The following is a 16,472-nucleotide window of genomic DNA, read 5'->3' on the forward strand; positions in this document are numbered from 1 at the left end:
CCTTCAAAACAATTTGCCAACAACAAAAGCTGTTCCTATCAGCCTCAATAGTTTTCTACAGTCTGAGTCATACATTGGAAACCAACAAAAACCTTTTACTGGATGTACATACTCACAATTATTAAAACCTTTAATTTGCTTATAGACACACACTATTTTTGGCATATAATGACTCCCAACTAATCTTCCTACATTTATGATCAATGTATGTGTGGTGCTGATATATTTTAAAAGTGATCAACAAAGAAAAAAAAAAGTGTGGGGACCCTTTTTAGCTTCCTTACAGGGAATAGAGGCAGCTGGAAAAAATTTTCTACTTGCCTTACAACTATCAGTATCAAGGTTTTGCTGCAGGACTTCTTGAAGGACTAGAAAACTAGAATAAGAGTTGCTCAGCTCACAACTGAAGGAACAGGGAATAAGGGAAGGATTGAAACCTGCACAAAGAGCTTTTCTCTTAAGTATTTGTCTAGCAAAAACAGGGAAGTCAAGACTTGATATTTTAAATGCGAAAACAAGCAGAAATACACTACTTTTTGGAACATTCATTTCAGAACTTTTATATACACTATGAAGCAGCAAAAGATGGGCAATTTTGTTAGGCTTTGCAGATTATCTGTAAATAAATAAATTCTGCTGTGCTTTTGCAGTCTAGTTTTATTTATTTATTTTAAGTGCAGGCTGCAAAAGTGGAAAGGAAACAAGATAGTCTTAAAACAACTCTGAAATGGCAAGCAGAAATCCTAAATTTGGTTAACCAAGATGATGATGAACAAATTATGTTATCAATAACACTTATTATCATAGGGTGAGCAAGCACGGTGTATCTCTGCTAGCATCATTAGCAGATTATTTGTTCCAGATTTGTGGTGGGTTATCCACATGAGAAAAGGCTCTAAATTACTACTTACATAACACAGTTAGTTAAGTCCTTAAACTCTTAATTTTGAGCCAGTAAACAGTTTGTTGCAACTAGAGAATTATTACGATAATTTTACCCCCATGCATTCTAATCATCTTCAATGCCCAGATACGCTCAATAAAATAAAATAAAAGAATAAGCAGAGAGAAATCAGGCCTGAATGGATTATTTAATTTAATTTAAAAAATAAGTTTTAAGAAAGCAAAGGTTATTGCAATTACAATTAAGCTCCCGAATTAAAACTATAATCATATATTGTCATAATCTATTACGCTTTTTAAATTTTGATGCTGTGGACCAAGATTTACTAAAGATTAATGGTCTAATGCAAAATGAATTAGAAGTTACAAAAGAGCTTCCAACCAGTGTGCCATTAAGAAGTTAGAATGTTACTCAATCCAGCTGCTCGGGCAGCTAAATCTTTCATTAATATTTTTTAATGAATACTCATTTTCTGAAACAAAACTACTCACATTTTTTCCTTCCAGCAAGTCTGCGCATTTTTCATTCCTGTTACTACTTCTGGATACCACTGGATGAACACAGGTATGATCCCGGCTAGAAAGAATCGTCATACGGACACTGGAGTACACTGTCCTCTGCAGCTCTCTAGTAATCTGAGCTATTTGCTTGTGTGTTCGAGTTCCAAAAAATATTTTGGGGATGTGTGGCTTTCCTCCATTTTCCTTCCTCTTTGCATAACTAACATTTTTACCATTTTCTTTTGCAGAAGAACAGGAACACTGTGTGCAGGGGCCAGGAGACTGTAACCAAAACACAGAAAGTTTATTAGGACATTACAACTGCAAACTGCTTATACCAAATCTCCATATTGACCACTGAGAGTTTTCCTCTAGGGTGGTTCAAAACGTTCCATTAATTAATCTATCAAATTTTGAATAGTGGACTCAAGTTAAAAGTATACACAAAACATTACAAAATCTCAAAATAATTTCTAAGAGGGTCTCCAGGTAATTTTAAAAAAAAAGTTATCATAGAAAAGAGAGTATCTCTCAAGTAAAAAAACATTAAGTGATTACCAAATTCTCCATCTGCTCTTTTCTTTATATATTCTTTACCAGTCAGTAATATTTTCCAGATTAATATGCCATTGCTTTGATGGAAATTAAAATGTTACCATCGAAATCAACATACGAAATTTAGTAGCAAAGTTGATGCATGTCCTTGGTTATACCTTCTATTAATTTTACATATAGAAAGTTTTACTGGTACTGCTCACTGTCTCTCCAGGATTTAAACAAACCAGATTGTGGTTAAACTCAAGTGCTATGCCAGTAAAATAACATTATTTTGTACATGACATTTTAATTTGTTTATTCCTTTGTGCCAGAAAAGAAAAAGAATTTTAAACTAATTTTTACAATGCACAAGGAAAGTTTTTCTACTTTAGGTTCATTTTCTGCCATCAAGCATGACCAATTACCTCTAATTTACCTGTGACAAATTATTACAATGAAAAAAGCCAGGACAGTTTAGTAGCAAGTTATGCAGGACGCCTAGAGTTAGGAGTTCCCAGGCCTTAAGGACTGAGTAAAAGCATGTTATACAAGAGACACAAGCTGTCTTCAAACCAGATGGCAGCCTTTGTTTCATAGCAGACAAACGAAGAAAGAGTGAGAAACATTAATGTGGGGGAAAAGGATTGTTTATTATGTTTCTTAATTTGAACAAGTACTTATATACTGACTGCCAGCTAAAGGAAATTACTTTTCCATTGAGGGCTTGATCCTATAAGGTGCTGAGCACTCTGGCCTCAATCCAGTAAAGCACTTAAGCATGTGAATAGTGCAACTGAAGTCAGAGAGACTTCTCGTATACATAAATGTAAGCATGTGCTTAAGAGCTTTGCTGGATCAGGACACGACTCTGCAGCACCTTGTAGGATCAAGACCTGATTGGGCAACCAAATTAAAACTAATACTGAAAACTTTCTTTTAGTATTGTTTCATCTGCAAATCAAATTTCACTAAATTGGCTTCAAAGCATATGCTCCATTAGTAATACACTCATCATGGTGTTATGCCATTAGTCAATTCTAGTGAATACTCTCATTTTGCCTTAAGAGTTTCATAATTCTTAACTAACAGAACTGATCCAGGAAAAATATTTGGAATAGCAGGACAACTGGGCTTTTTTCCCACTCTAATTACTTTGTCACAGAGAAACTCATCCTCCTCAATCTCTTCCACAATAAAAACTATTGGGAAGACTAATAATTAGTATGTATGTAGATGATACAAAGAAAATGTTAAGAGATCTGTAAGAAGAGTATCTTGTCTGTACAAGCACATGCAATAGTGAAAAACTGATCAGCACGCCTTAACAGTGTAAAATAGTTTGCACTTCGTTTTTAGTTTGATGGCGCAAGTAGCAACAAAATGTACTTGACAGCTGAAATTTTTTTCCCCTACTTTTAATTGATTATCCTTCATAATCAAATGCTAAGTCATGGAATGTGTTACACCACAATACTGGGGATCAAGCTGTCTCTTAGCCTCCACTCTGTGGAAAAGCAAGTTCAAATTACCCTGAGTCCCACTCAACCTTGTCCGCCATTAAATATTACAATACATGATAGAATGGATGTAAATGTGACCCTTCTGGAGCTGTCACTCACTGGGATAAAAGGTTCACTGATGTGCCAAATAAACAGGCCGTCAAAGCAGATAAAGTTACAGCCATGCTGGAATTGTTACATTCCCCTCTCAGGTTGCCAGTAACAGCAGATTTCATTACGGTGTGCTGCCACATTAAATAGCCAGTTCCAAATATCCTGCCTTCTATATTGAATAATTACTTATTCACTGAAAGGATAAAAAGAAGAGAGTTATGAATGGGACTCTTGTCAGCAGTGAAGCAGGAAACAGCTGACATGTGGTGTATGTTACATATGCGACAATATCCGACTCAGTTTATACTCTCAGAAAATTGGAATGCAAATTATATCGTGATATTTTGATCTATATTCTATTTTGGTCTTTGAAATAATGATATTTATAACATACTAAGAAAATTAATGTAAATAAGCTGCAGAATCAGTTTACTTTTGCCTACTGTGCAAGCCTTTTTGCCCATATCTATCCCCTTTCATTTGAATTCATTTTTTCCCCCTCAGAAATGATGCAATATCATCAATCCTTTATGGGAGGATAATGTGAGGCCTAAACATTTACTTTACTAAATGTAAATTTTAGAGTAATTTAGACCAGTGCACCAACAATTTCCCAAAGCACAGTAACATTTGCTGTCCTATACTGTACTTATACAATCAAGATGATTGGAAAATGCAATTCAAATTCTTTATGTACAACACCAACAGTTATAAGTCCTACTGTACTTTGGGAAAAAAAAATTCAAATAAGCTTTTTATTAAAAAGTTTTAAAAAGGTAAAATTAAAACCATAATGCCTGCATGTGTGTGGGGTATATATAAATTACAGTTTTTTACGGGTGACCTTAAAGTTTTTCTTAAAAAGAGTGAAAGTGGCATAATACTGGCTTTAAGAAGCACTTCACTCACTATTGCAGCTTTAAAATGTTACCTTTTACTAAAAAATAAAATAAAATAAAATAAAATAAATAAAAAATCAACATCAGGAAAGCTGTAAACTCAGGCCAATTTTATAGTAACCAGTAAAAGTATATAACTGCTATGCAGTAGTCATAACATTTCTGAAAACCACAGACGCCATCAGCCAAAGGGGTGGGGGGGACACTTTAAAGAGGTGCCTGTATAACAAAAAAAAACACAACAAAAAATCCCACACATTAAGAAGGCTCTTATTTGAGAAGGTGAGACCTTTATTTGCATTAAACTGGAGTTTCACACTTTCAAATGTTCTTTCTCTGTTAGAAATTTTTTGGGAAAGATCTTTCAAATATACAGTATACAATATAATTGAAAGTGCCTATCGGTTAGGCATTGACACATGAGGAAGCACTTCATAAAACAATTAAGTTTCGGGTTTCCATGAGTTGCGTGACAAGTGGCTTAAAGTAAACAGCAGACAGGATCAATCAGTAAAGAGGATTGTCTGTTTTAGGCAAGCTATTCCCCAACCCTGCTTGAGTACAATTAATTTATGACCCAGTGGCATGTAGCCACATAATTTCATGGTTTAATGGGTTATTTTTACGTTTATTTTCTAAAAACACATTTTTGAGTAAAAAAAACCTCAGCCCCTCTAAAGCTTAACAATTAAAAAAGGATATTACTGTTCAACTAGTACAGGCCCTCAAAATTTGCTTTCATTGAGGAAGGTAAGTTTCGAGCAAAATTCCTGGAGGAAGCATTGCATGTGTGCTGCAAGCACACACACACACACTCTTTATATTTAAAAGTAAATTATTTTGGGGTCCTCAGCAATAAATGCTTATATTTCAGTTGCAGAGAACCCAAACAAGCCTTTAAAAATAAAGAGAATCTAAATGTCATCATAGGATTTATCTTCCTTAAAAAAGTTAGTGTTTGGGACTTCAGCAGGCTAGATTTCTAGTAGACCACAAACTAGTGTCCATTTTATGACTTAAAACACAGTAAAATAGTCCCAAACTGACAAATATCTCTGGAAATCCAACATAAAGAAGGAATAATTAAGGCAACAGGATGGTTAAAGCAGCAACTTTTCTCCCATGCTACCCTACATCTTGCAATACTCAGTCATGCAAATTTCTGCAGAGATTTTCTTGTTTAAAAAAAAAGTTGAATTAGATATGAAATAGTTGAGCTTTTAAACATTTTCATAAGTGACCCTTTGGGTTCTGCATTTCTGTACCAGAAGCTATTTATATCATTATAGTTGCGACATAGCGTAATTTATGACATCGTAATCTTCCATTACTGTAGAAAGAGGAAAAAAAGTCCTAGTTACTTTTCGCTGTAAGAGGTATTTACTGTATAGTTGGGGAGTACTGCAGTAAAAATTATAAATCTGCATTTCAGGAAGGAGAGGAGCTTGCTAAGCTACAACAAAAGTATCTGTCATATTCCCTTTCAGGGCAACTGAGAAATAGTGAGGAAAGAAAGTTAACTTGTATACTAAAACTTATTTTACTAACAGCCCAAATTTGATAACCTTCAGGACCCAAGTTTGTTAACCACAAGGACCATGTTTTTCTCTGTATTTGGCACTAAGTTGAAGAACGAGACTTCTGTGGTAGAATTTTTGTTATATTTATATTGCTGCTACAACAATGTTCTTGAGTTTGTTATAAATTATTTTATTTTGCTTGTAAACCCCCTGGGACAGGGAGCACATCTGCATCTGAACAGTCTGGTACACCATACATGCTCAATAAATATTTTTCGCCTGCATTTCCCAAATTATATAGTACCTATTTTGGGTTTTAAATCTTTTTATTGAAAGAATTCCTAGATACACACACTGGGAAAAACAAGTTAAATTATTGGGATAAAGAAAAACTTTATCTACATTATCATTTTATAACTCATTAAAATATTTAGAATTAGAGGAACATACTTTTTTTAAGGAAAGATGAAGGGCAATACCTAATTTATCCATAAGGCCCTGTTCCACGGTATGAAAACAGCCAAGCTTACCCAGAGATGTTAAATATGATTGTGCTCCATCTGTGTTACTGCTTGGCCCAGAGAGCCAAACTATGATAACTGATTTAAAAATACCAAGTGATTTAATCCTGGTAGAAAATACTGGCTTAAGCAAGGAAGTTTTAAAATAACTGGTTATAACACAGTTTGGCTCTATCCACACTGAGCTAAAAAATAGTTGAGCTAACAACTGTTTACACCATTTATGGTTAAATTTTATCATTTTCACTGTCGAATTTAGCAAGATACTAAGGGAATGGACATTTACATGGATAACAAGAATTTCCAAAATTATAGTAGTTAATGCTTAAAAATGTTTGCAAGAGATATAAAATCCTCATGCTTCAGGGCTTAAACCAATTTTTAACTATTAGGAGGTGGGATGAGACTTTCAGGGAATGAGAGGGAATTATTGAATATCTACCTCCTGCAGGTCTCTTGCACCTTCCTTAGAAGCATCTGATGCTAACCACTGTTAGACACATGATACTGGACAGGATGACTATGAGTCTGATCCAGTTTGGCAATTCCTTTGTTCCTAGGTAGAGGGACTCAAAATAAACCACCTTTCCAAATCAATACTTAGATGATAAATAATGCAAATGTCAGATACATACACACATAAACTGAGAACGTCCACAACATCCAGCTTCCTCTTGGGGTGTCAATTATAAAGGTCTGCACAGCCTTGCCTGAGGCTTTTAGGATTTCATTTAATTGTATCCATTTGTGTTCTTCTTCCACCCATGATATTATGTGAGTAATATCGCCCAGCCCCTCCCCCCAGACACACTGTGTTCTTTCACTACCTTCTCTTCTCCACATTTTTGCTCCTCCATTCCTAGAACTGAGTAACTCTGATACTCAGGAGGTGGATCTCATGGTCTCCTGCTCTCTTTTTGCTGCTCTTGGGAGCTGTTCTCCTCCTCCATCTGCCTCAGCTTAGTGCTGAGGCTCAGCTTCTGGCACTTCTCCTCCTGCAACCACTCCTGAGCATCCAGAGGCTGTGATTCAGTCTTTCGCTGACTTGAGTGATGTGCTTTCTGATCAGTTCAGAAGGCCTGTGACATTGTTTCGCTTGCACTGATGTCTGGTAACTTCCTAGCCAGCTCACTCCACACTCTTACAGTCAACTTATTTTACCTGCAGATCTTGGCGCTGGACTTCTACTTTCTTGGTCTTGAACTCAGAGTCCTCTTTGCACTGATGAAGTATCTTCACCTCACTGAACAGCTCTCTGCCTGCTCACTCTCCAGAGCCTGCTTTGCCTTCTCAAAGTTTGCTGTCACTCACTTGGTGTTCCAGCTGTTCTGCCAGCTCCTTCATAGCTTGTAACTGCCTCTCTCTTATCGCCTGGGTTTGTGCCTCATGGGTCTTTGTCTCATCATTCAGGGTCTTCTTCACGAAAGACATTTTCTGTTCCCACTTTAATGTGAGTTCCCACTCTGGAGCAGTGGAGTCTACTGTGTCTTCTAGCTCCATTCCCAGTACTTTCAGCTTTTTCCTCAGCTCCTGCTTCCGGGTTTTTGCTTTGTTCCTATGTACTCGCTCAAGGTGTCATTGATGTTCATTAATCTGAGATTCCAGTTTACAGATATTTTTTCTGGGCCATGTTCTTCTGGCTTTCTTCCTCTTGCATCTTAATCACGGCTGCTTGCATTTCCTCTTCCTTCTGGGCCAGCTGTCTTTTAAGTTCTCCAACATGAGTTTGCAGCTCAGCTATCTAGTCATACGGATGGCTGGAGTCTTCCCCAAGCTTCCTGCAAGTTATCCCCAAGTCCAGCCGCTGTTCTTGTGATACAGGTGTTCTTCCACATCTGTGATCATGATCTTGTGTTTGTTCTTGAATTTAATGTGGTTCTTAGATTTCTCCTTATAATCTGGGGCCACCTTCTCCAACTGCAGCTTCCACCTTGCCTTTTCCTTTGTATTTGTGCCAATTATGTGCACTGGCAGTGATGTGGATCAGCTCCTGGTGGCCTTATTCCTGAAATAGGAGTTTTAAATCCAAAAGATGGGCGTCTTTCACTTATAGAAGCCTCCTTCATCTTTCCAAGGATGATCTCTACTTGCTTGCTTCATTCTTGCTACTCAGCCAGCCACTCTGGGCTGCATGTGTCCTATCATCCAGTTTCTGCCAGAGTGCTTTCATCTGGTTGTGTAGTTTGTCAAGGTGGTTGGTGCTCACATCAGGGGTTTGGTTATCAGCATGTTCCTGAGCTTCCAAAACCCATGAAACAAGTTCTACCCTTTCTCTGTCATCCTCACTCAAGGAATCCCTCTGTCACTCAGAGCATCTCAATGGGCTTTTCTCCCTTGTGTCTTGTTTGTTTCCTGTAAAAAAACCTGTACATTCCCCAAGTTCTCTCCGCAAAGGCTGAGACTAGACTCTGTCTCTCTCCCTCAGGAAAAGTGAAATTGGAAACTCAACTGACCTCCCATCTCTAAGCTGATATCCACAAAGCAGTTTCCTTGGCTAGTCCAAGTTTCCCTATCACTGTGAAGTCTGGCTTCCCCAGAGTAACAGTCCCACTTCTGAGAGTTAGAGATTTTTTGGGGGCAGTGTCTTTTTGTGCGCCTCATTTTCTACAACAAAAAGAAATTATTCCTGGGGCTTGCTTTTCCTTCATCCAAAGGAATGAAGGGGTTGTGTAGGGGTCAGTGCTAGATCCAGTACTAGTTAATATTTTCATTAATGACTTGGATAATAGAGTGGAGTGTGGGTTTATAAAATTTGCAGATGACACCAAGCTGGAAGGGGTTGCAAACACTTTAGAGGACTGGATTTGAATTCAAAATGACTGTGACAAACTGGAGAATTGGTCTGAATTCAACAAGATGAAATTCAATAAAGATAAGTGCAAAGTACTAAACTTAAGGAGAAATCAAATGCACAACTACAAAATGGGGAATAACTGGCTAGATGATAGTACTGCTGTAAAGGATCTGGGGGTTATAGTGGACCACAAACCAAATATGAGTCAACAGTTGCAAAAGAAGGGTAATATCATTCTGCTGTGTATTAACAGGAGTATTGTATGCAAGACCTGAGAGGTAATTGTCCCACTCTACTCAGCACTGGTGAAGCCTCCGCTTGGAGTATTATGTTCAATTCTGGGTGCCACACATTAGGAAAAATGTGGACAAATTGGAGAGTCCAGAGGAGAGCAACAAATATCAAAACCTGAACTAGGAGGAAAAGTTAAAAAAACACTGGGAACATTTAGTCTTGAGAAAAGAAGACTGAAGGGAGACCTGATAACAGTCCTAAAATATATGTTATAAAGAGGACGGGGATCAACTGTTCTCCATGCCAACTGAAGACAGGACAGGAAATAATGGGCTTAATCTACAGCAAGGGAGATTTAGGTTAGATATTAGGAAACGCTCTCCTACTATTAAGGGTAGTTAATTTCTGAAAGAGGCTTCCAAGGGAGGTTGTGGAATCTCGATCAATGGAGGTTTTTAAGAACAGGGTGGATAAACACCTGTCAGGGATAGTCTAGGTTTATTTGGTCCTGCCTCAGTGCAGGGGGCTGGACTTGATGACCTCTTAAAGTCCCTTCCAACCCTGCATTTCTGAGATTCTATGAATAATAAAAGAAGAGTCAAATGCACTGAGAGAGTTAAGTGTAAAATAAGGTTAAACAAACACTGAGGCTATGATCTTTGAAGCACAGAGATAAGAGGACTTCTTGATATCTTCTTCTATATTTCATTGGGTACAAAGCCACCTGAATGATACAGTGGTGAATACCTGTTGTGTGAAATCTCACACAAGCACACCCTAGTAAGATATCAGAAGTGACATTACCAGAGCTTTTCAGCTATTCTTTTTTAAAACTCTTTTAAAAGGAGTAGTATTCTGCTGCTACAGTCTCTTGATTAAACTGCACAAAGCAGCTGTTTATCCACTCACAGTAACCAGCAGGTGAACCCGATTCAATATTTATCACGGGCTTTCACAGATCACTGCTAACCAAGCAAACGTTTTAATTAAGCTGGAACTTGCTTCAAAGAGCTCATTCAAGATGTCAATCAGCGGGTAAGGGATCAGATACGGTGTCAGGTGAGAGTGTGTAATACAAATCCACAACTTTCTTCATCCCATTGCTGTAAATTAGCCTGCTTTAGAGTCTGGACTCTGATTGTAACAGACTGCCAGTCTCCTGGAATGTGTAACTGAAGTCACTCAAACTCTATTGTGAAGGTTGTAAGCAATATGTTAAACTGCAGTGGGCTAGCACATTAAGACAGATTCTTTTCACAGTTGTTTTTTGATACCCCAAGTGTTTGTTACACTACTCTCCATTTACTGTTTACTTTTTTACCTAGTGTAAATGGGGATTCCTTAACACAGCTGCCCCAGTTTCTCAAAGTCAATGCTTCTGCATAATTAACCAAGAGAGTACAACAAGGGTATAATTTCTCATCTAGATTTATACTAGAACTGCACTGTTTTGTAAGAATCCCCAGTTCAAGAATGAGCCTGGGAACCCATGTTTTAAGACGCTAAAGACAGTCAATTGCTTTGGACAGGAAGGGCCCGGCCTTCATTATGTCTACAGACATTCCCTTGATACAGAATTGGAAGGTGCTTCACACTAGTTCTCTCATATTGATTATAGGCAATAAATGGTGCTCAAAAGCTAAACACAGTAAATAGTATAAAACTGAATGGTTTAATTAATCATGCCTATGAGGGCAGCACCATAGTACACTGTTTGTATCTATTTTCCTGAAATAAACGAAAATAAAGATCAACACATCAGAGTTATTGACAAATAAAATGTCAGTCTTAAAAAAGATGTTAAAGTAATTAATAAAGTAATATAATAAATAAATATATAAAGAATTTGGAATATAAATGAGAGAAACACAAAATAAAGTGTAATATATTTTCCTCAAAAGTGACTTAACTATTATAACTATTGTAAACTAGTTCATTTAATCAAAACACTACTAGTATCACAAGAGCATGTGTTTACCTTGTGTTAATGTCCAACAGGGCTTATAAAAATTAAGGCTGTCAAGCAATTAAAAAAATATTAATCATGATTAATCATGCGATTAAAAAAATTAATCATACAATAGAATACCATTTATTTAAATATTTTGGATGTTTTCTACATTTATATATTAATTTCAATTACAACACAGAATACAAAGTGTACAGTGCTCACTTTACATTTATTTTTTATTACAGATATTTGCACTGTAAAAAAACAAAAGAAATAGTATATTTCAATTCACTTAATGAAAGTTCTGTAATGGAATCTCTTTATAATGAACGTTGAACTTACAAATGTAGAATTATGTACAAAACATAACTGCATTCAAAATAAAATAATGTAAAACTTTAGAACCTACAAGTCCACTCAGTCCTACTTCAGCCAATCACTCAGACAAACAAGTTTGGTTACAATTTGCAGGAGATAATCCTGCCCACTTCTTGTTTACAGTGTCACCTGAAAGTGAGAACAAGCGTTCACAGTGCACTGTTGTAGACGGCATCGCAAGATATTTACATGCCTGATGCACTAAAGATTCATATGTCCCTTGATGCTTCAACCACCATTCCAGGGGACATGCATCCATGCTGATGACAGGTACTGCTTGATAATGATCTAAAGCAGAGCAGATCAATGCATGTTCATTTTCATCATCTGAGTCAGATGCCACCAGCAGAAGGATGATTTCCTTTTTTGGTGATTCAGGTTCTGTAGTTTCCACATCGCAGTGTTGCTCTTTTAAGACATCTGAAAGCATTTTCCACACCTCGTCCCTCTCAGATTTTGGAAGGCACTTCAGATTCTTAAACCTTGGGACGAGTGCTGTATCTAGCCTTAGAAATCTCATATTGGTACCTTCTATGCATTTTGTCAAATCTGCTGTGAAAGTATTCTTAAAACGAATATGTGCTAGGTCATCATCCGAGACTGCTATAGCATGAAATACATGGCAGAATGTGGGTAAAACAGAACAGGAGACATACAATTCTCCCCTAAGGAGTTCAGTCACAAATTTAATTAACGCATTATTTTTTTAAGCAGCATCATCAGCATGGAAGCATGTCCTCTGGAATGGTGGCCCAAGCATGAAGGGATATATGAATGTTTAGCATATCTGGCAAGTAAATACCTTGCAACGCCATGCGAACGCCTGTTCTCACTTTCAGGTGACGTTGTAAATAAGAAGCAGTCAGCAGTATCTCCTGTAAATGTAAACAAAATTGTTTGTCTTAGCAATTGGCTGAACAAAAAGTAGGGCTGAGTGGACTTGTAGGCTCTGAAGTTTTAAATATTTTGTTTTTGAGTGCAGTTATGTAACAAAAAAAAATCTACACTTGTAAGTTATACTTTCACGATAAAGAGATTGCACTGCACAGTACTTGTACGCAGTGAATTGAAAAATACTATTTAATTTATCATTTTTAGAGCACAAATATTTGTAATAAAAAATAATAATATAAAGTGAGCACCGTACACTGTGTATTTGGTGTTGCAATAGAAATCAATATATTTGAAAATGTAGGAAAACATCCAAAAAATTATAATAAATTTCAATTGGTATTCTATTGTTTAACAGTGCGATCAATAGCCATTAATTTTTTTAATTGCAGTTAATTTTTTTTAGTTAATTGTGTGAGTTAACTGCAGTTAACCGACAGCCCTAATAAAAATGTATAGGCCCATTTTAGACTAGATAGCTGTAGACTGAGAGGAGGGCAGCTCAGATTCTGTACTGATAGGTTTCCCTCCTGTGTTTTGCCCTCCCCTTGTCCTTTGTGTCATCACATGATGCAGAACCACAGGTTATCATTAGTTTTGTTTTCTTTTAGGAAAAAAAAAAGATTGTCACAAGCTGCTTAATACATATGTTTTAATATACTTTCAACAGTAGTTATTATTAAGAGTGTATCAAGCTTGCCCATCCAAAGCAGAAGCATTTCTGGCTTGCATTTAGAGTTAACAGCTGCCTTTTTCTCCTCGCAGTATGTTTCAGTTGGCCAGCACCACCACAGCAGTGAGTATTAACATAACATGATATATCAAATTGCTTTTGTTTTCTTGTAATGAAAAAGAAAGTGACTAGCCAGCCAAGCCTTTTAAACCCACACCTGTGACAAAGTTACTGGGAAGTGTATGGGCAAAACTCTATTTTCAGGCCCAAAGTGGCCTTGCACATTAAAGTGGAGGTGCATTGGTGCTGAGCTGGGACTGCCAGCTCCCTTGCTACAGTCACTCTGTTGATAAACACCTCATGTCCAGTGAAGTCAATCCAGCACCCTCACTAGCATTACAACTCACTAATTGTTATAAAGATTTAAAAAAAAGAACAGAATAATCATGCATTGCTATTGGAACTAAGAATACCTTCCCCCTTATGGACAGTGGAAAGGTCTTCCTTAAAGCAACTTACCCGAAGTCATGCAGCAAAAGCTGAGAATAAAACTCATGTTTCCTGATTCCCATGTTTGTGCCTTATCTGTTGAACCAAGCTGCCTTCCTACAGAATGTTTTCCATTATGCCACTTCCTTTTGGTTAATTCTTCCATCTCCCCACTTACACACATTCTTACATTACATTATGCCCATAACTAACTCCACTTGCTTCTTAACACTTGAGTTTTTGCATGAATTAATTCCTAAATTTAAAAGGATTTTTTAATGAGGAAATATTGTCTGTGTTTTGATTACAGTTAAATTAAAAAAGGTGGTACTCCATATTTCTGGGTCACATATATACACCCCCACTGACTCCTCTATATAACTGGGGTTTTGGCTAGTCCTGTAATCAGGAGGGCACTTCTGACCACCACACAATTTAATCAAACTTTTTTTTTACTGGTGACCCCTTTCACATAGCAAGCTTCTGAGTGTGACCCCCCCTTATAAATTAAAAACACTTGTTTATATATTTAACACCATTATAAATGCTGGAGGCAAGTAAATCAGTGGGCCAGAGTTTTCAGTACCATGTTGGGGGGCGCTTTTTAGAGACAGGAGTATGATGTTGCAATATTATGGTAATTATTAAAAGGAAAAAAGAAAGGAGTTGAATTTAGGACATCTGCTGTTATTACATCGAGTTTTGTTTGCACAATACCAAAACAACTGAGAGCAATTTTTAAAGGAAGAGAGTTCTCAGTAAAATGTGTAGATTATATTGATTCTACCTATAACCATACTATACTGTACATTATAAAGCCCCTGCAAACACACATGCAAGTCGCCTCAATAGCCACACTGGGACTGCTCATGAGAGTAAAATTAAGCACATGAGTAAGGTTTGTAGGAGCAGGACTATGTTACAAACTGGATCAAGTCTTAAAATGAATGTAACAACTGAGATAATATAACAAAAATTACTCTGAGATGTACACTAAATCCAACATTTTTAGACTACCTTACAGGCACTAAAAATCTATTTTCAGGCTTTTTTTAAAAAAAAAGATTTCTCAGAGCTCCCACAGCTCCAGTAGGCGTGAGTTAGAGCTCTTGTGTTCAGCACCTCCGAAAAGCTACTTTTAATTAGGTGCTTAGAATTAGACATCTAAATTTGAAAATTTTGGACTTATACCACAAGTATCAGCTATAAAATGAAACTATTATAACAGCAGTTAAGCCTTGTCAGACTTGTAACATTCTCCTGTCTTAACAATACACTGCATCAACAAACAAGACCAGAAAAAAGCATATCTTGCTTTCAAACAACTCTTGGAATGGAAATACAAGTACCTACTTTAAAAATTCTAAGCAACAGACAATCTATTCCTTCTCTGTTAGGTCACAAAAAGGGATTATTTGGCAAGAAAATTACAGCTCATTAACTTCAAAAATTTCCTTGCATGCAGGAATGATCATGTAGGATAAAACACTGAGATTAAACCTAAAAAGTTTCATTATCCCACTGGTTAAGAAAAATAACTCTGTGAGAAACACTTATTCTAAAAAGACACTATCCAAATTTTAAAACATATATAAAATTAAATAATTTTTAAAACTTTCCATTGTTTTTACTAAGCTATTAAAAACGTAAGAAAACTTCTTTGCCATTTGGAAACGTTTGGTGTTTAGCCTCCAATCAAGGCACACACGTAGTCAACATTAAGGAGAACTACTTGCATGAATAAACCCCTTATTTTTGAGCACTGACAAAAAGGTGTTGAAATTAATATAGCTCTTTATATTAACTTTATTTTGCACTAATATAATCCACATCAGCAATGCTTAGGGAAGAGTGTTTATTAGTTAACTGCTCCTCCATACCTATCAAAGGCAGCACATACATATCTTGTTTTGTGGATGTCCCACCAAAAATGACAGTTGAAAATTTGTTTAAGAAAGTGAGTGGTGAATAAGTATATGGTATGTATTCTTGCATCAACACCATCACAAATATATAAATTAATTTTCAGTCCAGAATTAGCACTTACCCAATGCTAAAAATAACCTTAGGTTTTGACACAAATAAAAATCCTTATGGCTAGTTGATGAGAGGCACCCCTACACAGCTGCAACAAGAGTTCCGTAAGTGGAGTGAGAGAGGAGAAAGAGGATATTTCAAATAAATCATTGAACTAACAGGATGTTTGCCAACCATCATCCTCTTCATTCTGCTTCTCTGTTGAATCCTACACCTTTTTCTTGTATATTTAGTTTTTAAGGCCTTCACTGGCTTGAATATTTAGATTGTACGACTTCTCTTACTATGTGTTTGTACAGTTCCTATTGCAATAGAGCCTCAATCCTGGTTGGGATCTTTAAGTGCAACAACAAAAAGAAATAATAAATATCAGTTCTTTTCATCTATACATTTCTTCATGTAATACATGACATATTTTAAGATTCTAAATTAATGGCACAGATGCTTAAGTTTACAAATGTTTTAGAGTTGTATTAAATTTCTTTATTAATGAAGAGAAAACTCCCCCATCACCAAAAATTTAAATATGAC

At 36.5% G+C, this 16,472-nt stretch overlaps 1 protein-coding gene across 3 annotated transcripts in view; it reads right to left on the minus strand.

The window, feature by feature from the left end:
* BRIP1 (BRCA1 interacting helicase 1) overlaps nt 1-16,472 on the minus strand; it is a 189,346-nt gene that overhangs the window by 152,626 nt on the left and 20,248 nt on the right. For all 3 annotated transcript variants that reach the window (XM_044994192.1, XR_006574431.1, XR_006574432.1), the window contains exon 7: nt 1,396-1,686. In XM_044994192.1, coding sequence (XP_044850127.1) covers nt 1,396-1,686 — 291 coding nt within the window. The remainder of the gene's footprint in view (nt 1-1,395; nt 1,687-16,472) is intronic.

The sequence above is a fragment of the Mauremys mutica genome, chromosome 19 (genome assembly GCF_020497125.1).
Source record: "Mauremys mutica isolate MM-2020 ecotype Southern chromosome 19, ASM2049712v1, whole genome shotgun sequence".
NCBI lineage: Eukaryota > Metazoa > Chordata > Testudines > Geoemydidae > Mauremys > Mauremys mutica.